Source organism: Nipponia nippon, unplaced genomic scaffold, assembly GCF_047370975.1.
Source record: "Nipponia nippon isolate SJK-2023a ecotype South Korea unplaced genomic scaffold, ASM4737097v1 scaffold_23, whole genome shotgun sequence".
Classification (NCBI taxonomy): domain Eukaryota; kingdom Metazoa; phylum Chordata; class Aves; order Pelecaniformes; family Threskiornithidae; genus Nipponia; species Nipponia nippon.
Window position 1 is genome coordinate 7,035,135 of NW_028262340.1, and position 24,236 is coordinate 7,059,370.

At 42.9% G+C, this 24,236-nt stretch overlaps 3 protein-coding genes across 3 annotated transcripts in view; 1 reads left to right on the plus strand and 2 right to left on the minus strand.

Annotated features, from left to right (window-relative positions):
• Positions 1 to 10,778, minus strand: part of MYOM3 (myomesin 3) — a 28,849-nt gene extending 18,071 nt beyond the window's left edge. Inside the window, exons 1-11 of the mRNA XM_009470794.2 lie at positions 10,656 to 10,778; positions 8,357 to 8,491; positions 8,131 to 8,205; positions 7,300 to 7,459; positions 6,899 to 7,056; positions 5,694 to 5,789; positions 5,006 to 5,094; positions 1,962 to 2,006; positions 1,607 to 1,747; positions 464 to 625; positions 40 to 181 (exon numbers count right to left, since the gene is read on the minus strand). Of these exons, the coding sequence (XP_009469069.1) occupies positions 40 to 181; positions 464 to 625; positions 1,607 to 1,747; positions 1,962 to 2,006; positions 5,006 to 5,094; positions 5,694 to 5,789; positions 6,899 to 7,056; positions 7,300 to 7,459; positions 8,131 to 8,205; positions 8,357 to 8,463 (1,175 nt within the window). The 5' untranslated portion in view covers positions 8,464 to 8,491; positions 10,656 to 10,778. The remainder of the gene's footprint in view (positions 1 to 39; positions 182 to 463; positions 626 to 1,606; positions 1,748 to 1,961; positions 2,007 to 5,005; positions 5,095 to 5,693; positions 5,790 to 6,898; positions 7,057 to 7,299; positions 7,460 to 8,130; positions 8,206 to 8,356; positions 8,492 to 10,655) is intronic.
• The window catches only part of GRHL3 (grainyhead like transcription factor 3), a 142,571-nt gene that overhangs the window by 26,155 nt on the left and 92,180 nt on the right, over positions 1 to 24,236 (plus strand). The window lies entirely within an intron of this gene.
• Positions 15,599 to 23,546, minus strand: IL22RA1 (interleukin 22 receptor subunit alpha 1). The gene is made up of 7 exons (XM_009470932.2): positions 23,311 to 23,546; positions 20,976 to 21,108; positions 20,065 to 20,246; positions 18,664 to 18,848; positions 18,052 to 18,187; positions 17,682 to 17,803; positions 15,599 to 17,038 (listed from the first exon to the last, which is right to left on the minus strand). Exons 1-7 carry the CDS (start codon positions 23,351 to 23,353, stop codon positions 16,010 to 16,012), a joined length of 1,830 nt encoding a protein of 609 aa, XP_009469207.1. The 5' UTR covers positions 23,354 to 23,546; the 3' UTR covers positions 15,599 to 16,009.

Sequence of the window (24,236 nt, forward strand, 5' to 3'; positions counted from 1 at the left end):
CATGAGCTTTTTCTGCTGAAAGATGATTAATATACAGACCTTTCAATATAGTATCCCAGGATCGGACTTCCTCCATTATCACTGGGTGCTACCCAGGAAAGAATCAAGCAGTCTTTATTTACATCACGGCATTTCACGTTGAGTGGGGATCCAGGTGCACCAGCTGTTTCTGCTGCAGCATCTACAGAAACACCAAGTGATAACGGTTAGGTTTTTTTCTTCTCTGTACCAAAATGTTCATTCAGTAGCTTAATTTTAAGTGTCTAAGGGCCTACATCCCAGTAATACAAGTCATATTTTCTAATACTTAAATCACTACTGAAAATAAGATTTGGGCATTTTGATAATTGTATCCATGCACAAAACTGGGAGATATTTCTTGTGTATGAGGTTGTGCAATCCTTTATGCCAAAGTATTAGGAAAGGAGCTTTTGTTCTGAGTAGGACAGAATCCCGCTTATACCTCTAACAAACACATAAGTGGTCTGCTCTTTATATCCATCCAGTGAGGGGACATGGATAGTGTAGAATCCCTCGTCTTCTTTGTAAGCACATGACACCGTCAGAGAAGCCTCCTGATCTTGGTACTTTAGTTCCCGACATTCAGAGTTCTGCAGCATCTCACCTGTGAAGCACGAGAAGGGGTGAAGGAACCCCGCCTGAACTGGCTGAGTCAGCAGTGGCCCATTTCCAAACGCAAAAAAAACCACAGAGCAAGATGAGGGATCTGTAAATCACTCCTGATATTATTATTATGCCTCCGAGTTACAGTCATGGACTCTGATCCTGCTTTGTTGCTATGCCTCTCTGTTCCCTTTGCGCAGAGCAAAAAGCATGGTCCTTGTCCTGAAGAGCTTGCAGTCCAAGCGAAAAAGAGTAATAAAATGCGGCTGCAGATGAATTAGTGAATGAAAGGTACTCTTCACACCAGGTAACTGGATGTTCTGAAGTCTGCCAAAGTATTATGCCAGCTCTAACTGAGGATACATCACTGCTCAGCATGCAGGATCTTTTGCCTAAGTGGTGCTCAAAACCAAGCAAGCAGAGTGGCACATACTGTGCATTTCGTGTATTTTTATCAGGTCTGAGATACAAACTCTAGCCAAATTCTCCTCAAATCACTAGAACTCAGTAGGCCCTGCTATTTTCACAGCTGATTCTGGCAGAAGTGCTGGAATGGCAAGAGCAGTCTTACTGGGTTGCTTCTGCTTTCCAAAACTTAATAGCCCAGAAAGATTGCCAGTTTGGCTAAGGTCGACATCCTTGATTGCCAGCAGAACAGCACAGAACACCCAAAAGTTTTCTTCACTAGAGAACCACTGGCTTTTCAAACGCTTGGTGCTTTCATTGTATAGAACTAAGGCTCTTAAACTATTATTAGGAGCAGAAATAAGTAATTACCTCCAAAACATTTCAGTGGTGTCATCCTTTTACAAATGAGGAAAACACAGAAATTAAATAATAACATCTGTAGCTGAGAAGAGCTGAGAGCAGCTTAAGAATCCTGAATTCTAATTCTCTTCTGTGAACATTAGATCACAGCTGTCAATTCAAATAGTATATTCATATAGGTATATGTATATAAACTTAGCTGTTGCATACAAACCATCTCTGAACCAGGTAATGTCTTGTTGGTGTTCAAGTAAATCAGAAGAGAAGTAACAGGAGAGGGTGAAAGGCTCCTTTTCTCTTGCAAATAAGGGTTTCAGTGGAAAAGCAAAATCTGCCTCTCTGGCCAGAAGGGATCCTATGAAATAAGAGCAAAAGTCAGCACGATAGACTTCCCAGAACCTTCCTCCTTCTAGTATCTTTATTATCATATATTTAGAGTGGTGCCTGAGCCTTGCACTTCCAAAATGCAGTCAGGCTAATAGGAAAAGCTATAGCTCCGACAAAAAGAATCAAATTGCTTCAGGCTATAAAAATAAAAGGAATAATAATAACAACGATAATTTACTCACTTCTGTATATTTCTGAATCAAATCCTGACTCCTTTCCATAATATTCTATAAGACAAAAAGAAAGTACATTTAGCAAATCTCATGCCAGTGTTCATCTTCCCCTCAAAAACATACAATGATGCTCAGCAAACTATGGTTTTCCCTCAAACCAGCTCTTCATGTGAACCTTCAAACTGCCATCATATGGTAAAACATTAATTCATCTGACAGCTGATGACCTTCACAAACAAGTACATAGGGAATTGTTCATATGACTATACCAGGATAAGCAACACTGCTTTAAATGCTCATGTGCACACAGTTATTCATAGCTAAGGAAGGTTTTTTTCAGTTTGGCTTCTGTCTTTTGAAGCTGCACTAGGAAAGTTATGCTGAATAAAAGCATGCGTACAGAGAGCTCCAACTTTTGTCATATGAGTGTACCGATATGGTACTGTCCGAATTAGAAGCATGACAATCTAGGATCACCCATAACTGAAATGCTTCAATTATGTCCCTGCTTGGAGACAGAACATGACAGCTACTCATTGCCACATACAGCGCGGAAAAAGAAGGAAAAACGTGTTGGTGTCATAAACATTAATGAAAGTGGAATTTGGCCAAACCCCTGGGTTTAAGCAGCATTCCCAGAGGATGATGTGCGATTCTTGAAGACTGCCAATGACTGGGACTTCCAGCTTTAACCAAAAGAAAGGATATCTGTCCTGAGACACTGAGGTAATTCCTGCAGCCGAGGGAAGCGTGTCCCCTACCAAATCACTTGTTTCAGCAGCCGTGGATTCTTTGGAGGCATCATACGTGAATGCTGGCCTGCTTCACCCGATCTAGCCTGTGACAACTGCTGGCGTCGCAGCACAAAACGAAATAATTGGGGCTGAAGTCTAAGAACCGATGCACTTAACACAGGATGAAATTGAGATACTTTCCTTTCTTATCTTTATAAGCCGCAAGAAATGCACATAAAATAATGCCTATTTTTTCAATGAATGAAGCTCAGCAGTAGCAGAGCTCACTCATAAGCAAAAGATGAGGACTGAGTGTTAATAGCTGAAGAGGAAAGCACAAGAGGCAAAGCACAGCCTCTTCCCAGGTCCTGTGAGACCCTCAGCGATGTCTGTAGGGAAAGTGAACGTCTGCTGTAGGAACCGCGGATCCCAGAGGCTGTCCCCTGGCATCAAGGGCATTCCAGACAGCGTGGGGCCAGGAGAAGAGATGCCATCGGCCTGCCTGGGAGATGAGGAATGTTTCCAGCGGAGGCAGGATTAAGGCCTTGGTGTAGTCTCTATTTTCAGAATGTTAAATGCAAATAGCAAAAGGAAGAATCATGTTACTGGGGTGGCATTAGACAGGGTCAAGGGAGAAGGAACAGTGTGGGCCTCTCACCCGCAATCACAAGGAACAATGTTTGCAAGCTGTTTGCAATGCTGATCAGGCCTGATGAAGGACTGTTTAATCGGGCACTTAGAGGTGAAGAGAGCAGTCCCACCCAAGGATTTCTGTGATAGACCACAGCTCTTATTCTGCCATCATGCCTGCTCTGATCCTAAAGATGCTGACAGGAATTGGGAGGAGTATGTGATTATTGCCATGGATTTTTTTTCAGACAGCTGCTTCTGCTTTATGGCAAAGGCCCAGTTCCTGAGTTCTGGACATACTATAAGAACCTTTATAGAAGAGAGGCATTGCACACTTGGTAACTTTTTCTGTATTTCTGCATTAGGGTAAGGGGAATTTAGGAATCTGGGAAGGCTTGCAAATGAAGGTTTTCTGGGCTATTATACATGTCCCTTTAGAATTGGTAAGTGTGTGCTGTGTATTTCCAGATATGCTGAATTTTGACATTGTTTAATTAAAGGATCTGAAAGATATCATAAAAAATACACTTCTGTTACAATTCTGGAGTCACATTCTTCGGTACGCATATGTATCCCCAAATGGTATTCAGATGTGATCAAAATATGGCATGCAAAGAATAAGGATGATAATAACATAACCCATGACAGAGCCAAGAATATATTAAAGCACTAACAATAAATATACTATCTAAACCAAAGAAGACCCCTTCTCTCTGAAAAAATAGTTTAAGCTGGCTTTACAGTTCACTCAGTTGAAGAAACCCATCTCTTCATGAGCAGTAAGATGTCCAAAGCAAACCTGTTCCCTTCCTATTCATCTGTTACCATTTGAATTACTCCCTGGACTCTGTTTAGAAGCATTTAGTTGTCTACAGTTCTGAGGGTCTATTCTGTTCAGGCTTTTTATGACAAAATTGTTTGGTTTTTTTTAAATATATATATATATATATATATATATGAAATGTGAACAGCTAAACTATGATCCTGTGAGACTGCACTGCATATTTCTTAAAGCTTGATATAATTTCCCTTTTTAAGTATTGGTAGTTTACTTCCTTCACCATATGTCTGGATTTGGCTCGTGCAGAATGTGTATCTATGGAGTCTACACCAGCTATTTTAAGAACAGCACAGGTCCTAAGAAGAAAATCTTGTATTTGCTCTTGGTAGTTACCGATTTGAGAGAAAAATGCAGTATTCTATGCAATATTGCACTGAGAGATCCCCTTGAAGGCTACAGTGCTTGTTAACCAATTCCTTGCTTATCTTTTGAAATGCAGCAGACCCTTTCTAAGCCTCTTATGTATTTAACTGTATGGCTGTTTCATATCAGTCCAGAAGAAATAAGTATCTAAATTTAGTACAATTTCAGCACAGTGGAAGGACAGCTGTGTCCGTATGGAATCCAAAAGATTTTGCCTGAGTCCAGAAGTGACTGAGAAAGCGAAGCTGTTACATCAGCCATATACATATGCGTTAATGGTAGCTAAGGATTATTTTACCCAGTTGTGCTTTCCCCTCACTAATAACCAAGAGAAATTATCCTCTCCTGTTAACAGAGTGCTTACTTCTTTCTCTGTTTTTCCAGAGTGCTTGTATGTTCCTGTGATATAATGTATAGCCTTGAAAATATTTTAAAGAATCTAAAGAATTTGTAAATTTAAAATGAAAGGAACATTTTCTACTTACTCCTGACAAGCACTGTAGCAAATGAATAAGCCTCGCCGTATTGATTCTTAACTTCAACACTATATTCAGCAGAATCTTCCATGGAGCATCTGGAAAAAAAATTTCCCCTCCATTTAGATTTCAGTTCTTCTTCATACACCCCAGGACAAATTCAAAGAACCTGCTTTTCCTTTCAATTACAAGGATTTCTTATACTTAGTGGTCAATTTTTTTCTCTTGATACACAGAAGCAAAACATTTCAAGTGTTGAACAAGCAAAAGACCCGTGGAACACTTGGTTCCACTGAAGATAGGCATGCATCTTTAGCACATGTATAATTCACAGAGTTGAACTAATGTCGTTCTGATTACATTGATCTACCCTAAATCACACCGGTATGTCTGCTTGTGAGTGCTCTTAATTGCATGGCCTTACCCTGAATGAGACAATTTTCGCCATGCCTAAAAAGAGCAAAACCAAATAAAGGTCTAAATTTTTTATTTTTTTTTAAATTTTTTAAACCTCATGAACTGCTGTTGAGGTTGCTTACTAATGGCAGAGGTTTAGCTCAGACACAACACACTAAAGTCAAGCAGGGTCAGATTCCAGAATTCTCTTTTGGTGTTTAGCATACACAAACTGGGAGTTTCAGGAGAGCAGGTCTTATTCAACTGAAAAAAACAACTCGGACAAGCGGACATACATTACCTGCTGATGTGCAGGGTCAGCATCCCAAACTTGTTTTTTATCTTGTATTTTCCTGCTGGGGCTAGACGAGGATCAATACGGACTCCGTTTTTATACCTAGTGGAACACAAAGTAAACATGCTGCTTAGGAAAGAATGGAGAAATTGACTGGTAAAATTCACACTTTATTTTAAAATTAACCATGTCACACATAACAGAGGCACAACAGAACAGAAGAGTAGACACAATTCCCTCTTTTACAGGTCGCCCACATCAATCCAAACCATAGCCCTGCGTGTGCTTCTTCCCTAGGGCTGCTTGCAGACTGCCTACGGGCAGCTTAGCGCTGGCTTGGTGCTTCCTCCTCAGTTTACGCTCCCTGCTTTGCAGGTTGGTGAGGGAGTTCGAGCAGATGTCTCTTGCTTCTTTGTGTTCACTGGGGATCTGTGGGAGGTTCATATTCTCTTTGCTCTTTGAATAATTCAGAGAGGTTGTTCTGGAAGGACACAGGACATCAGGAGCTCTGAGAAGAGCGGAGTTAGCTGCCTACGAAGTCATTAGTAATCCAAATGTTTGCATACTTCAAACCCTCCATGGGAGCAGTGGTCAATCACTTTAACAAACTGATCAAAGTAAACTTTGCAAATTGGTTTTTGAGGTGATCTTTCATTTATTTCCATCCCTCTGTTATTAATAGTAAGTGCTGCAGTCAGGCCCTGTACGTAACACTTCCTCTCCTGTGGTTTGGTAACTACACAAAGCTGAGTAAATGAAACAGTTCGTTTCTATTTTACAAATTGTAGAAGCGGTATCAGTTTAATGCTAAAACTTGCATGGTATCCAAGGTAGTCAAGCCTTGATGGTGTGGATGTGTGCAGTGATTTAGTGCTGGCAACAGATTCTGGTTTCCGAGACTTAAATCCCACGTTTGCCTGCAGGACGGAGGACAGCACCAAGGGAAGCAGGGAAATGTACATGAGTAGCAGTCCTGTCCCAGAAGGAGCCCCGTAGGCCTGTCCACTGCCTCCAGGGCCCACTGAATACTTAATGTCTTTACTGGTCCTAACAGTGGAACTGGAGAATTGAAAGTGTTTTCTGTGATTTCTGAAGCTCTCCCTTCCTTCTTTCTAGCAGGACACAGATGTTACTCCTCTGGTGGCTTCCTGAAACGCACGCAGACTGTTAGCCACATGGGCAGCACAAGCCATAGCTATCGACTGACATACCAAGTAACCTGCGGCGGTGGGGACGCCAGGACTGTACATGCCAGCTTCACTTCCATCCTCTCCCAGACTGCGTGTACTCTGAGGGGGATCCAGAACATAGGCGGTCGCCCCGAACGCAGCTCAATGTATTCCTTCTCCACGCGTGCCTTTTCTACAGCCTGTGACAAAGATAGACTAAATAAAGGCAATAGAAGGGGATTATGTTCTAACTACACAAAGTCTTTTACAAAGGGACGTGTGTGATAATGCTTCAGTGGCAGGACCATAAGGCCTTATTTCTAATGGTTTTGAGGTTGTCCTAACACCTGATTAGGCTTAGTATCCTCTCCAGAATGCTAGTTAGTCTTGGCAATTTTAATCCTGTTGGCATTTCTGCTACCAATAGAGATGTCTGATCTGACCTTCCTCCGAAGGGCCTTCCGGTCAGCTCTCACACGCAGCAGTCTGCAGTTCCGAATAACCTCCATTTCCAACTTTTCCATGTCATTCCCAAACCAAACTCTCTTTTGCCCCCTCTGTTCTAGCTCTAGGATAGCAGCTTCTCTTCTTATCTTGTAATCCCTGCAACAGAGGATGATAAAAGCCAACAGAAGTTAGGATAATGCTTTTCATTTTGTTTTGGTCTTTTTTGTTGTTTTATAGCACATATTTTTGGTGAAATCAGAACAAGCGCTAAGGACAGAAACATCTCTTGCATGCAGTATGGGTATGAATGTCAGGCAACTATGCCTCATAGGAACCAGCAGTGCTACCGTGAAATACAACACTTTAACGGCACAAGAAGGGGATCCACTATATGACCACTTTTAATCCCAGGCGGGGAACTGGGAGAAGGATTAAAGGGAAGAGGGATGTTGCTAACTACTTTGGTTGTTCAGCCATGACAGAAGGATCATTGCCAAGATTTTCTAGGAAAGAGGGGGAGTTCCTTCTATTACCATTAATTTATAAATCTGACTGTATTTTCTATTAATTCCTATGAAACCTGGTTTCTCTGAAGCCCTTGCTTGTGAGCAGGGCAATATTACGCATTATCACAGGTACCAAGGTGATATAAAGTCGTTTCCTGCATTTCAGTTGAGGTCTGGTGTTTTTCTTTTTAAAGGAAGAACCTCTTGGTTGAACCTGCTCTTTTTGCTTCCAACGAAATGAATTGGAAACTGTGACCCCTATACACAAAGGCAAGGTTGCATACAATGGTTGTATTTGAGTTATAATGATTTCTGACTTACTGTGGTATTTCGGAGGTCAAGGCGAGGGCAGCTGCTATCGATAACTCTGAAGGGCTGAAAGTCTCTTCTTCCTCACTTCCAGAGACAGACACATGTAAGAGAATCCAGACAAGGTTCCATAATTTAATAAACTCAAAATTCAACAAATCTGTGAATGTTCAGTGTGAGTGTAGAAAGTCCTGTCTGGACCTGATTTACTCAGCCTGTCCCTGGCTCTGTGGCTTACCTGGTTTTGAACTTTTTCTTTCTAGTTGTGGAGGTCATTTGCAAGCTCTGTTGCCTCTCCTCCTTTTGCTCCTCCTCTCTGTGGTGGAAGAAGGTTCGGCTTCCCATGCTGGGACGTCAAAAATGAACTTTCTTGCTGGAATAGAATAAAACATAAAGTGGCTTTCAGATAAGACACCTTAACAGGATCTCTTTAAGTTGTCATTAAGCCCTTGCTTTGCTTTGACGTTCAAGGGCCGTGAATGAAAGTTCACATAATACTATCTTCTGGCATTCAAACTGTGAAAGGGGTTTGTTTCGTGATGCTTCTATGAAAAATGGAATCAGATGAAGAAATTAATGTCTTTAAAGGCAGCTGAAGCTGTAACAGAACAGTAAGTAGGCAGCATTTTGTGGGTAGATTTGTTTTCCTAGGACTGATCTTATGCTGTAAATCCGGTGGATATTCTTCCAGGGAGTTCCATTAGATCAGACCCCCAATATAGCATGCAGACGAATGAGGGAAGGAGATCAGAAGAAGGGAGATCAGAGGGACATGGAAGGTTAGGGACAAAGTAAGGTATAGAACATCGGATAGTGAGATACGGAGGAAAAGTTTAGAAAAGAAGCAGGTTTTTGGTCTGGAAGCTTTATTGCAGGGGTACCTGTGATGCCAAATCGCCTGTGACCTGCCACCCAGGTTGTGATCGCACCATGTTCTGACCCTGCCTGGAGGTGCCAGGGGTTAGATAAGGCAATGCTGCTGAAGCAAACACACAGGCTGCTCTGCAGAAATCACTTGGTGGCTGTGGTAGTTGGAAAATCCAAGTGGATTTTCTGGAACTAGCCAGTTCCAGTTGCCATTGCTGAAACAGAGCACTTCTTCAGCCTGTATTCCCATCTGCATATCTAGGCTGCTGACAAGAACAGTTCTAGTTCAGTTCTGTGCTCATTAAGAGGATAATGCTTTATCCAGTCCTTTGCATCCTGAGAGATCAGTTGTTTCTTCTTAGGTCTTAGAAAAAGGTTGATAAATCATGGAGAAAACATAGCATCCTTCAAAGTGTTAGCCTTAAAGGAGCTGCTCAGTGCACAGCAGGATTTTCCCCAGCGTGACCAGAGAAGCCTTCCCAGAGAGATCCCTCTCCTACAGGTGAAACATGGGGAGCAAACATCAGCGCTCATGGCTCCCACCCATCTCCTGCATTAGCTGCTGAAGAACGAGGGTGTTGCTGCAGCCTCTCCTCGGGGAACAAGCAGCGTGCCGCTTCTAGGTACTGACTAACGAGGGGGCATTAAACAAAGGTAAATTTTTAAAGTGTATCCCTCCTTATCTCACTCTGTCCTGCAATTGGTTGAGAAACGTACAGCACAATCCTTAAACGGTTCAGATTTTCAAGTTCTAAGAGCTTAGGTTACTTTATAAAAACAGCTTTGGAAATGCAATTGTTGCTGAATAATATTTGTTCAGGCATACTTGTAAATCTTTCCCTAGCTCATGTTCCATTACTGAAATGTTCCCTTGGCAAATTTTGCACCTGGATTTTAGTTTTACTGCTTTCTAATCCTAAAATGATTAAGAATACAAACCCCCGAGCTTTTACCAGTAGTACAATTTTCTGTTAATGTAAACAAATTTCTTAAAAAACAGTCCATGGAAAAGCACAGTTGTATGGAAAAGCGGAGTTTTTGTGGTAAATGCAAAATATCCCAAAATGCAAATGAAAATACAGAATTATCACAATAATATTTCCTCAGTAGACATTAACTTTGGAAGAAACAAAGAAATGTTGACAAGTATAAGACAGAAAATAAAACAAAACAGGCTTCTACGGAAAAAATCTCTTTGTAATTTCGTAGGGTCCTGCTCTTTTCAGGACTATTTCAGGTGCAGAATGACTACTGGGCATCAGATCTTTGTTTCCATTTTCATGAACAGCTACCGATCCAGGTTAATTTTTGCTAGATAATGTTTTTATTTTTACCTGGAAAATTTTCAGTGCTTTATAATCTGGTGTTTATTGTAAAGATATAGAGTTGGGATCTGCTAAAACATACACTTATCAATCCAAGTATATATTTTTTTCTAAACAGACCAGTAAACCAGAATAGATTCTTGTGAGAAAACATGAAGTAAAACAATATTTCATAAGAACAACACTGGAAAAACAGTAATGACACTTTAAAGCAGATACAATCACGAATCAGTCTCTGAACTGCAATTCAAATAAAGTGATCATACAAAATAACTGATGCTGCTATGAAGATCTTATAAAATCTTGCTATAAACAGTAGTTTATTTACAGATAAACCAAACTCACCCTGTGAAGACTACAGTGAGAGTGCCCGTCCTCATGAAAGAGAAAGGACAAAGGAGCGTTCCCTTCTCCCTGTTGATGACACTAAGAATGACTCTCCCCAGAAGAATGTTCCCCATGTTTGAGTGCCCATCCTGGAGTCTTAAATATAGCATCCTACCATGCCATCGCAATGACAATGGGGAGACCCATGCCGGGGTTACGCAGTTGGAGCTGTTTACTGCAACGGCAACTAGTCACAAACTCTTTTTTGGATCGGGCAGATTATTGCCTTTGCCAAATGATATAAGGGAAGACAGCTGCCTCCAAAATTCAGGCATCAGAGTATTGATTATCCTCTGCTCGTTTAGGATAGAAGCTCACAAAGCATCTGAAATGAATTATGAATGTTTTAATCTCCTCCAGGAATTTCCCTTGGGTTAACACTGCCATTGCTGCATAATGGAGTGAAATCATGTACTTCGACATCTCTTTAGTGAACGCCAGCTCCAGCCAAATTATGTCAGTGTATAATTAGATCAGGAGCTAACAGCGGCTCTTATGTTTTGGTTGGCTGCAACTATTATACTTTCCTTATTGCAAGCAACTGAAGGCTTGCAGCCGCAATAGCGGGTGAGCTTACATATCCAGCTGCCCAGGGTGGTATCGAAGAGTCTGGGGTGGGGTAAAAGAACAGAGACTGCTCTTTTTCCATTTATTTGAGATAGCCTTGCAGTTTCAGTGCTCAGGATAAACCCTTCCCAGCAATGTGAGAAGCAGGTGATATTTTTTGTGGTGTCAGAAGGAGAAGTGAAGGTTTGAAAGTAGCGAAGCTCTGAGGCTGCAATACCAGTTTGTGAGCCAGATGTTTTCCAGCTACTTTTTATTGGATGAGGAGTCAGCGCATCAGTAGTGGGCTTCTCACAGCCGCTAGAAGTCTGTAAAGAGGATATAGAGAACATAAAATTGCCGTACTGGATGAAGCTGACGGTCTGTCCAGCCCAGTATCCTGTCTCTTGAGAGTGGCCCGTAGCTTTTCCTGAGCGGGACACAACGCTTTTTTGTCACTAATAGTCCCATCCCTGTTAAATTGCCTAATCCCTTTTTGAACACTTTGTGATTCTGGCCTCCACAAGGCCTTGTGGAAATGAATTCCACTATCAAATTTGGCACGATTTGAGTCACCCTGCCTGTATCAGTAGGATCCACTTCTAAGAACTTTTGTTTGCTTCAGCATCCAAATAAAACAAAGCTGAAACCCAGCAGCATCAGCACTAGAACTACAAGGACTTCTGTGTGTGAGGTTTATTTAGTGGCTGGTTTCAGACATTCCTAAGAAAGCAATAAACAGGCACTACTGGGCAGGCATGACTGAATACGTTTTGGTATAAGCTGAGCTGTCAAAGTGAAGGAACACTTTTCTTTCATTCATTTTGAACCATTGCATGATCACTTGAATGCTTTCCTGAATTTTGTATTACGAGAAGTAATGAGTAATTATCATCTATTCTTTTTAGTATTAATATTTTCATTCATCTTTGTCATCTTAACCCTCTGTTGTATGTTTTAAGGAGAAGAGTCTTAACTTATGCTCTCCTCATACGGACGCTGTTTCAAACCTTTGACTACTTTTGTCACCTTTTTCTTACAAAATCTCTCATAATCGTGTCTCACAGCTCTCCTTGTCTCAGCCCGAGAAGAGAGAAGATATACACGGACATTTTAAATCCTCTGAACCAGCAAGTGTAAGGCCTCTGGTTAGCACTGTGACCCAGCTGCTGCGCAAGTTCCTTCATGTAGTTCTGCTGCGTCATACCTCCCCGTCACTAACAGCAATACTGTTAGGCCAACGTGATGCCAGAGCTAAGATATAAAGTCTATTTTATCAGGGTCCCTAGTACTTTCAGAGCTGCCCCTCAACTCTGCTTCATTCTGTCTCCAGAATTTGGAGTTTTTAATTTGTTCCTTGAGTAAGATTTTCCTCAAAGAACGTGTTAAAATATCATCGGTGGTTTTTCAGAGTCTTCAAACAGGCCACCTTTCAACGCCAAAACAAACAACGAGGGAGAACGCGAGCTCAGCCTGCAGCAATACGCTCATCCCTGCGCGAGGACCGCTGGTGAGCTACGAGCAGGGCTGCTGGTGTGGGGAGCGGCTAAGTGACAGCTCCCGGATTTAGCTGAGAAGACAAAGAGCAACGCTTGGCTATAGGGTTACAGCTGCCACCTGCTATGCTGGCATCCCTGTGACAGCTGGAACTGCAATGCTCACCTGTCATCGTCGTGACATCTGCCTGGGAATAAGCTCGGTCTTTGTGACAAGGCATTTCTAGTTTTTATTATCTAGAGCTACCAAAACTGTCATCTGGAAAAGTCAAGATAAATGAGGAACAGTCTGCTGTTAGATACAGACAGCTTGCACGGGAAGACCTTAGAAACAATGTTGAAATCCTGCTGTTTTCTGAAAACGTCCTTACACGGAATGAGAATGAGATCATTAGATTCTACTGTAGCTGTTTGCTGTGATGCATTTTGAGACAAACAAGGCTATCGATTTGGTGATGAAAAGCAATGAAGCGGAAGGCAAAAAGGTCAGCACATGTTGATGGGGGATGGATGAGCACTTTCCTTGCACGGCTACAATAAAGCTCAGTAGCGTCAACATCTTTTTCCAAGCTTTTCTGAAGAGAAATAGTTTTAGAAGGAATGATCTTCCTGTTAAATTTAAGAGGTGACTCAAGAGACAAGAATCGATCTCCTCCTCCTTAGCATATCAAGGCCTAAAAGATAAATATTGACTTAGCCATGATCAGAGCAGGAAGTTGAGAATATTGCTGTCCAACACCTCCGTAAGACATGGCTTACAGGGTTTCTCTCTTGACTGCGTCCCCTGTTCATTGCAGTTGCTGCTGTTCGGGGCAGAACAGATGAGGATAGGATGGGGCAATAGCTGGGTTGTAAGCTTTTAAGATCATTCCTGCCATACGGAGCCTTTGAGCGTAGTCAGAGGCAACATGGCTTTTAAGGTATTTAAGGTGCCTGAAGAAGAGATCAACATCCCAGCTGTGGGACACTTTGCATCTTTAGGCACCTACATACCTTCTAAAAATCTGGTCCTAGGCTTTCTGCACTTCAGTTCCCATCTCTCCTCCTGGGGCACCAAGATGATACATTTATTGAGGGCTGGACATGATCACACCCTGTGGCGGGGGGTCTGCAGAGGGAGTTGAAAAGGCTTTTAAATAGGAAATGTATTTTTTAGCCTCATCTTCAAATGCTCTCGTAAGGCCGCCTTCCCTTCTGCACTGTGCTGCCCATACTGACCCTGTGCTGAGGGTTATGTTTCACAACACGAGCCAAAACGTTGACATTGTGGCATTTGATTATTCCCCGTGCAGCATCACTAGGAATGTTGTTGACACAAGATATGCAGCCCACAGGCAACTCTGAATAAGGTAATTGGCATCACCGGCTTGAAACGCAGCCTCTCCGGGGGGGAGTTAGTGGGGCAGAATGTTACCCTGGGGTCTCGTGCTCCTTGGAAACAACACAGCTGGGCTGCTGCAGCTCCTATAACTGCAGCGTTTCTGCGTGCATTGTTTTTGAGGGTATAGTTGGGACACCGAGTACATGAAACGTCTCAAACGACATTCCACAAAACCTTTGATACTGAATGGTAGGAAGTAAAGCTAGCGCAGTGGAAATGTCCTTCCGGGTTGCTGCCCAGACCATGCGCGTATTCATACCTTTCATACCCTGTGCCGTGACACCTCTTCACCACATCTGGCATTTCGACCTTTTGGCCTCATATGACATGGCTATTGTGCTTTGTTCGTTATTGATGCTGGAGGTAGGAGCTGAACCTTTGCCTGTAAAGTTTCTAAGACTATTAGTTTAATCCTGGGTTGAATCAAACCCCTTTACTTCATAAGGCTACAGTTTATTTGCAAAATCACACCAAAGCAAGTGGAATTTAGCCTTTAGCCTCACCTTCCCTGGACTGAGAAAACACCCAAGCGCGCTCATGGTGAGAACAGCTGACTTTTGCTTTTGGTCAGTCTTTCTCTGGCAGTGCTCTTCAAGTGAGTACATCCCCATACCATTCAAAGCCTTGCTTTTTCCTATAAATGGTTTCAGTTCTCCTCTAAAACTGATGTCATCGGACACACACTTCACCACACCAGTGAAAATCAACAGGCTGAACTATGCTTTCTTCGTAATGAAAAATGATTGCCTCCTCTGTCCCCCGCATGAATAGCGTTTAGCTTGCTTTTGGTAAAGGTGCAGCACTAAAGGAATGTGGCCCTCAGTTTACACTGGGTTTGGTTCATTCCAGCCCCGGAGGTGGCTGTGCTGGCAACAGGAGCAGAGGAGGGCTCTGCAGTGGCAGGCTCCTCTCTGTCCTGCAAGTGGAGCACGTTCCTCATCCACCGCGCCAGTGAAGGGTGGGAGGAAGCAGCTCAGGACCTCCCTAGCCTCCTGTGCGGATTACTGAGTGCATGAATTGAGATCAGTGTAAATTGAGATTGAGGGCTGAACTGAGATTAGTGTAAATCCTCACATTCCTGCCTACGTGGAATGCGATTCTACCTGCTTTGTCCCTGAGGATTTTAAGGGAAGAAGAGAATTGTGTGACTCGGAGAAAGAAATGAGCAGCAGCTGAGAAATATGTCGGAAGCGGGCCACGACTGCATTAATCTGTTGCAGAGAGGAAAAAGGCTTTATCTTTCTGCAAGTGTTAAAGAGCACGGCAGGACAGGGGACATGCAGGTTCACAGACCTGCTGCATCAGGAGCTATTTCCACAGTTTCAATGACTGCTTTAAAGGCAAAGTCCACTTCATGGAAGTAGCCTGTTGTTTTGCACGAATCGTATATCAAAGGGTAGAACACCAATGTATATTTAATTCTTTTACTGTACCATGATACATTTAATTCTTTTAGGTTTGCATACATCTGCACCTGGATTTCTTCAAAGGGTGGATATATCTTGGACCTGGATCTTTGGTATTGGTAAAGAGCAAATACAGTTTCTGTTGTGAATTTTGCTAAATTTTCAGTAAACTGAATCTGCAATTTGAACTTGAATCTTAACTCAGCTTTTAAAGTAGTCCAATTCATAATAAATTTGAAGAATATGCAAGAAATAAAGGCCTGTTATTTAAATGCAAAGATACAGTATTGCGACGTACCAAGAAGTAATTATACCAGTAAAGGCACCTGTCTCCACGACAGAGCGATAGCGGAAACAGTCTGACAGCTCTGTGCCATGTTAATACATCCAAGATTAAAAACGTTTATTTGCATTGTACTGTTTGCAGGGTAGGCTACTATTTCATGCAAGCAAATATAATCTGGGTTTTACTATCATTAAGTCATCCTAATAAAATTCTGTGCTTTCATCCTGATCCCACAGTACTTTTAAGTCCAAATCTTTGAACAGCATAGTGAGAGAAGTGCCATTGTCCCGGTCTGAGATAGTGTCTTGGGACACAACATTATTCAGTTTTGTACAGCTTTGCTCCTTCGCTGCTGTTAACATTTCTGTTTTTTGAGTCTCTGGGAACTGCAATTTATTTGCAGAATGTGAGAATGAATCTGGCAACATCCAGTGCTCTGCGTGGTTCTCTCCAGGGAAGCTGTTACCAGTACTGACTGAGAAAAGCAGGGTTGCTGATAGAGGTGACAGCGATTCATTCTCTGGAGCATCATCTGTGTCGGCTTTCAGTGAAGACCAGAGCAGTGGCAGTTCGGCTGTCTGTCGTCTGTAGCATCCTCCTTGTTCCAGCAAAGACAGTGACAGCTGGGATACACGCACTTTGCTTTCCATCCCGTCAGTCTGCAACAGCAGTTGCTGTGTTTGCTCAGGGCTCCCCTGTAAGAGAACTGACTCTCTTGTGTCACTGCTGTTGCACAATGCCAAGTCTGGCCTCTGTTCTTTGTAATTCCAATGGCTGCAGCTCTTGCCCAGCATCTGGGTTATGAACTTTCCACCAACAAAACTATCTGGAGACGCCTCCTTTAGCGTTTGGTTTGGCTGCAAATTCTGCTTGTCAACATGGTCTGTGCCTTCGACGCACACCCCATAGGTTAGGGACAGAATTTTGCTGGACGCGGCAGGAGGAACGCTTGGCTCAGCTATTTGAGGAGCGTAACCAGTAGGAGCTGTGCTTGCCAAGCCGGGTGGCTGAGTGGGCAGCCAGAACGTCGGTGCATCCATCTGTTGCTGATAGGCAGTTTCGGGGGGGCGGAAAGACCATGGTGGCTCCAGTGCTCTGTCCAAATGTTGGCTGATCTGTGGTAACTGCGCTTCAGGGATGAGAAGTGAAGGTTTGGTTAAGTTAATGGGCTTTATAATATGTTCCACTGTCAGTGTAAGAGGCTGGAATGATGAAATCCCTCTGAAGTCCTGTTGAAGTAGATAGACAAACACGAATTAATAACAAGAAGCTGTGACTTTGAAGGTATGCTTTAGATTCTTTAAGATTTTCTTTGGAGAAATATCAGTAAAAGCCAGTAACGACCACCAGGAATCTGCTCTGTTGACAAAAGAACTTTTTTTTCCTGGGAAATGACCCTTCAAAGGAATACAGATGTCTGTCATTATGCATCAGGGCAACTGTGCAATCCTAAAATATGTAAATCAAATTGCCAGTGGGTCACATAAAAATTGGAAACCAAAATCTTAAAAAACTTTTGAAAATTTGAAGGGAACATCTGAGGGTCTGTGATTTTGAGAGCCGTTCTAACATATTAGTATAGAGCCCTGCTCTCCTCTAGGGGCAATATACACAGTTTAGTTCCTTTAATAGAATAACCAAGATTCTTCAGATCTGCAGGCATCTTTGCTGTCTTACTTTACAACCCCCTGTAACAAATTTTCTCCACCTGTGGCAGGATGACCAGATTTGAACTGCCAGTAGTCTGCAATGATTTCCTAGGCAGCGCTCTTGTCTGCTCCTTCATCCTCCTCAATTAGCAATGCTATTTAGGTGCATGCACATGGTCCCGAGCACTTTAACGATTTGCTGCAATGGCTTAGGAACACTTACCAAAGACATAGGCTGTGCACCGTGTTGCTTGACGTATTTATAGATCACATAGCTAATTGCAGCAAACACCAGTCCAGCACAGAATGCGAGTGCCACGAAACAGTAGAGAAGCCATGTGTTGTCTGGTTAGTGGGGAAGAGAACAAGTGGAAAATGTAGCTTCAGAGAGTTGGATTAGAAAAACTGCATGGGATTAGCTAAATTCTGTTGTAGGTCTAGTCTCATAGGACTAGATTTTTAAATTAGGAAAGTCAGTGTTGCTTCAATATCTTTAACAAGACTATGTTATTTTATACCAGCTGAAAACCAGTCTCTCTTGTGTATCCAGTATTCCAGCTGGACTTTTAAATGAGCAGAGTTAACAGCCTCACCTGCTAGTGTTTTAACCCAAAATACTTGAGCTTTGCTGCTTCCCTGGAGGAAATGTATGTATACTGTTCCATTATATTCCGTGTCTGGGTCCAAGTTGGAAACTTCAAATTCTTTGTTGTGCTCATTCTTCATCCACTATTTAAAATAAAGGCAAGTTCTGTATTTTAGAAAGATTAAATGCATACAATTTCTTCAAATCAGACTGCAAAATTCAGCATAACATTTTTTTTACTAATAAGGTGTTGTAGGACTATAATAATTCTGTATATATGGAATTCTAAATATATAATTTGCTTTCTACTGTTACTGTATTTAATTTTTGCATTTCAGTTCCTTAAGACTTGAACTAATTAAGTCATTCTCTTTTTCAGTCACCAGCGGTTTTACTTTTTGCTACTTATACAGTACCCTGGGAAATTCCAGTTTCTTTTCTAGAATTTTAGAGGAATGCTTAAAGTTCCTCTTGTTTACTGAGAGTCAAAGACTCTGGAACTTTCCCTTGTAGATCAGAAATCTCATCCATCACGCATAAGCTCTGAGGTCCTTCTCCATCTTATGCGAAATGTGATTCACAAAAGTCGGTGGGCTAGTGGCCTGAGGTTGTGCTTTACCTTTTGGTGTGTCCTTGGGTTGAATATTGTTAAGTGATAATCAACAGCACCAAATTTGCTATAAATGTCCTCTACGGTTAGCTGGCGGTCATCCTCACCTCTCAGTGGAGTATAGGGGGGCCGTATAAGAAACTTTATGGACCGTACATAAGGAATATACTCCACTTCTGGTGCTCCAATAACAGCTAGAAAAGACAGAACAAGAAGTGTCAGCTGTTAAGATTAAAGCTGATGCATTATCAGATCATGTTATACACATCTCATACACCCCCCCCCCAGACTCACTGTAAATTATTACTTCTGTTTATATACAAAAAAGCATTTGAGCTGTATTTCACTGAGCATAGGAAAAATCAGGCACCTGGAGATGCTGTCATCCCTCAGGGTTCTGCCACCTTTACCAGTGTTTGTCCCTAGAAATTCTCACTGCTGCCACGTTGCCTCGCTGTCCTGCACCGGGACGTCCTCCTTCACGCGTGTGTGATGGGCGTGAAATCCCACCACAGGGCCCTCACTTAACGGCTGCCTAAATTCCTATGCCCATCCTACACCAGCTTTTGTCTTTAGAGTACTCCAGTTCTTTTGTATCCACACTTATCTTCAGTGGAAGGCATACGCGATACCCAACATTTAAACAGAAGTTTAACCCAATCTATAACAACATATTTAAAAGCAGCATTCAGTATTCCTCCAAGGCCATGTAGCTTGAAAACATCCAACTGAAAAGAATGGCTCTGGGGGATAGGATAACCTCACCGTGGGTGCTAATGCTTATGCTGCAACGAAAAGTGAATGTTTAATGATTAGAACAACTTATGGCTCTTTCATAGCTTATTCCATGCACAGATCTGAAGGCTTTTCATAATCATTGACTGCTAATGCCACCTTGAATTATTGACAAATACGCAGTGGGAACATTTTAGTCACAGAGCCAATAAGAGAATTGCCAAAGGCTGTGTTGTATGTCAGCGCTAGAGCTCACTTAGGGGTTGGGAACATTAAATATCCATTGGTCTGCTTGCTTATCCTGATTTTCAGGAGTTGGCATTTCATAGCATCTATGACTGTATTACTGGCTGTCCTCAGGGTGCCCATCATGTCTCTTCCTAGTTTCCTTCTGCCTCCTGTCAGCCTTAATAGTGGCTCTTCCTTCAAGGCCGTTCTGGCTTTTCCTTTTCTCCTCTAATCCCGCTTTGGTGTCAGACCTCAGGGATGGCCCTGCCCACCTGCTCATTTCCCTCCTTGCCCAATAACAAGCCTTCTTCAGGCCTTCACTCCCTTCCTATCAAGCACAGGGTCTTGCAATACTGAAATTAGAGGAAATGCTCTCCTAAACATCAGTGAGACTTGGAATGAATCTCTAGCAACCAGGATTTAATAGATTTCAGGAGCGGTACGTACTCTCTTTTCTGGGTTCAAATCTTTCTGAGCGCACCCAGTTGGAGGAGCAGTAGTTCTGGCCAGTGGCCCTCACCCTGGCGTAGTAATGCTCCATGAAGTTTTCTGTTTCACGAGTGAGATTGCAGAAAGGGTGCGTGATACTCTGACACTCACGCTTGTTAAGCCAAGATTTTTCTCCATACCTTAGGACAAAAAAAGCTTTTAGAACAAATGCAATACAACCCTTCTCCAGAATGATCCAAAAAGGCTGTTTTACCAGCTCTCAGTAGCTTTTAAATTCATTATTGCGATTAGCAACTGGCAGGGAATGTAATGGCAGAGAGACTTCCCTTGGACTGCAGCCCTTAATCCGTTCCCGTTGATGGCTTCTGCGTGGATGTCGCCTTGAGGAAGTGCAGCTTATTTCAAGGCACACACAGGAGTGTCCTGCCCGTCAGCGGCTCCGGGGCTCTCTGCCCGGCTCTGACACTGGATGATTGCGTGCAAGTTCGCTGCAGACTTTGCAGACTTACCCAAAGGCAGCCGAGCTATTGTGTAGCATTGGTTTGATTTCTCTTAGCTCTAGTGACTGAATCAGAGGAAGACAATTGCTATTACCTGTGTTTACAGGTGAGGAAACTACAGAATAGCGAGAAGGAAGCTGCTGAAGGCAAAGCGTAGCTCAGTAATGGAGTAAACCTGGCAACCCAAGATGTAAAAGTATTTGCTTAACTGAGCACTATCTACCAGTTTAAATAATCCTGTCCTTCATTGAGTTCTCGTCTAAGCAGAACCATCTCCGTAACAGTAAAACAAGCAGCAGAAACAGCAAAATCTACTTTTCTTTCTTGGCCCTTCTGTCTCTGAGAACAGTGGCCCTGAGAACAGTGGCCCTAAGAACAGAACTCCAAAAAGAAGCAAACTTCACATACTGTTTATATTGGACATCAAATACAGTGCCAGGGGGAATATCTGCCTCAGTTTCCCACGTCAGGATGTTCTCAAAGTTTGTAGAAGAAAATACTGCACGTTTCAGACATGATGGCCTCTCTGTAGTCGCAATGCCTAGGGGAGCAAAGAAACTAGTATTAAAATGCATATTCAGGCATCTCAGCCCTCAGATGAATACGGGTCCAATGCTGCTCAGCCTTTTAGTGAACAGAAATACCAGGCGCGCCAGTTCCAGTTTGCTAGAGACGGGCTGCAAAGCAGAAGCTTGAACAGGACAGGAATTCAAACCGTGCACACATCACTGTATACACCTTGCAGATTGTTGACTCATCCCAAAGAAATGTAAGTAAGTCAGGAATTTTTACAGAAAGACTTCAAAAAATCAGAATCAGAAAGAGGATCTTTGAGTTCCTTATCAGGTTTCTTTTAAAGCAGTTAAATGGCTGGAAAACTAAGGACAACAACCTGTTTTCAAGGCTCGATTCATGTCTATGAACGTCTCTGCTTTCTGCCCATATTCAGGGAAGTAATATACTGAGCTCTGTATCACATCACTGAAGATGTGGCACTCATTAAGCTCTCGTGCTCCATGTTTTATTGGATGGTGACTGCCTGTACGGAGCGACACGCAAAGACCCAATGCCTGGACTCTGATCTGGGTGTGCCAGGGTGAAGGCAAACAACTCGCTCAGCTCCCTGCTTTCTGAGCCCCGTGCCTCTTCCCCGCGGAGGATGGGTCCTGGCTTTAGTTAGCAGAAGTGACAAACATGCCCCTGGGCTGAGCTGCCTCTGCAGAACACCACCATGATCCACCTGCAGCAAACCGGCTATCAGCAGAAGAGTTCCTAGAGGCTTGGCTCTCTGCTGTCATGAGAATACACAGTGCAAAATTTTCTCGAGGCTGATTCACAAGACCTTCTAACTTGGAGAGTAACTTTCAGAATTGGTAAGCTCTGTAAATTTGAATTATAGACACATCCTCAAAGACAGATAATGTATACATTACTCAACTCTTGGTTTGCAGTACGATAAACACCTTGAACTTGTGTGGGCTTCAGCCTGCACTTGCTGAAAATGAACAGTCCCATTACGGTGCCTGTAAATGGACACTCACAATCAATGATACCCCCCCCCCCCCCCCATGAAAAAATGGTGTGATGAACAAGTACAAGTTTGACAGATGGGAAAACTGAGGACCAGAATGGGGGTGCCTTGGACAAGATCACTTTGAGCAGCTGTGGTAGAGCAGAGACTAAACTACACCAGTTCCTGGATCCTTGCTCCAAACTTTCTCTCCAGCTGCCTCCGTGGAGGAGAACTGAGTGCCAGCAGTTTAAACTAGCATGCTGTACAGGAGGAGAATTAGGGATAAAGACATAGATCCAGTTCTCAGTCTTGTCGTGTATGGCATTTTGGCAGGGAAGTAACGCAGAAATGGATTGCAGTCTAGTCCAAATTTTGTCCTGACCTCATCTGCAGTGCAACGCTTGCCTCTGCTCATGCAAGGCTCAGCACAGTCTTCCTAAGGCGGCAGAAAAGCAGCGGTAAGTATAAAGTGGGTGGGTTTCCCTGTCTGGGCACCATGAAAACTGAGTCACCAATACTCTGATCGAATCAGAAGTAGGAAATCTCCATCTTCCCACATTTATCCATACTAAAACCCAGTTATGCAAAGCAGCGTAACACAAGCACAGTCAAGTGTGGGCAGGGAAGAAACAGGACATTTCACAGTGTGAATGTCCCTGTTTTAGAAGTTTCTGAAGGCGCCTTCCCTACCGTGTAAGATCACAGACACAAGAGCAGATGAGTGATAAGGTTGCTTGCTGAAAAGCTGGCATTTGAAAACATAGCAAGTTTATCCTTGATTCACTCAGGAGTGAGTTTGCCACACCTGGAGTAGGATTCAATGGCTTTTAGGGATACATTATTTGTTTGCAGCTCTTTTAAAATCGGGGCTGTTTTTGTACTCATTTGCGTCTCCGCTTGAGACACAAGGGGACTGATCCAAAGCCCCCTGAAGTCAAGGAATATCCTTTACTCCTGTAGGATTTGGGTTGTAACACATCAGAGGCAAATGCTTTGAAGTGAAGGAATCTTTTCTTCTCCCTACAAATCCTTCAAGCACTGAGCACACCAACACTACTTTGAAAATACTAAAGGGAGAGAGCAACACAGGAGAGAGCTTTTGAACAACCTCAGACAACAGCTCATTCTTTAGGTCTTTTTTCAGTAAACATGATTGAACTACCTCCCGTACTACAGGATCAAGCAGAAACAACTACTATCAGTGATAGGAAAGGAAAAGTCAGGACTTACCGAGCACTGAAAATACAGCCAAGACGATCAGAAATTGCTTCATGAATAACTATGCAAGCTGGGCTGGGAGAGCAGGCGGTTGATCCTGTGTGCAGGTGAATCACCTTTTACAAGAGCTCCATTCTTGTTTGTGAGGCCAGGCTGGATTTGTTGCCCAGTAACAGGCTGCAGAGCTACTATCCCGCCTGCGTTCAGATCTGAGATCACCAGCTAAGGATGTGTGCGCATGTGTAAGAGAGAATGTAAGAGTGACAACGGGAGCACCTCTCCCCTCCTGAGTATGCACACCTAACTGTACAAAGGTGCACAAGCCAGAGGCTTAGAAAATCCCCAGCTTTTGAAAGAGAGCCAAATACCATTTTGCTGATAAAGAGCTTCCTGCCTGAAAGGAACCTCACTGAGGTTTCTCAGTTTTGGGCCTTGCTTTTCTGGTCAGGTAACTTTGATTTGTTAAAACTCTAGAAATTAAAACTTAGTGCTGTGCACCTAGTTGGCCTTATAACTGCTGCAAGCGAGACACCTGTTTCCTTAAGAAATATCTTTGAATGCTTTCTTAAAATGAAAGTCAGCCAGATGACTAGTTTTTGAGCTCTTCCTTTGTTCATACTGGGCGTGGATGGGAGACAAATGACTAGCATGTAGCCCTGCTGCGTACTGGGCAGAGCACGAGCTCCTCAAGAATGCCATGACTCTGCGCTGCCAGGTGGCTGCAGAGGTTCTCTCATTTGACGTAGAAAGGAGGTAGCCTTTCCGTAGGAGGAGCACGTGCTGTCCCATGGCTTTTCTCAGAGGCCGCTGTAGACCTACAGTTCATTTTTGTGGCTGGTTACGATGTAAGACTGTTCTGAGTATCATGAATGCCATCTGGTAAGAACTAGGAGTTCGTATGAAATCTAAACAAGAAAGAGAGGTCGTTCCTTTTCCAT

Bases quoted from the DNA above. Each gene is read 5' to 3' on its own strand.
- IL22RA1 (XM_009470932.2), bottom strand. From the start codon at position 23,353: ATGAAGCAATTTCTGATCGTCTTGGCTGTATTTTCAGTGCTCG. The intron at 17,804-18,051 runs GTGAGGCTGTTA...CCCACTAACCAG, and splicing joins TTGGGTTAAAACACTAGCAG to ACAACACATGGCTTCTCTAC. The intron at 17,039-17,681 runs GTAAGTGTTCCT...CTACTTCAACAG, and splicing joins GTGCACAGCCTATGTCTTTG to GACTTCAGAGGGATTTCATC.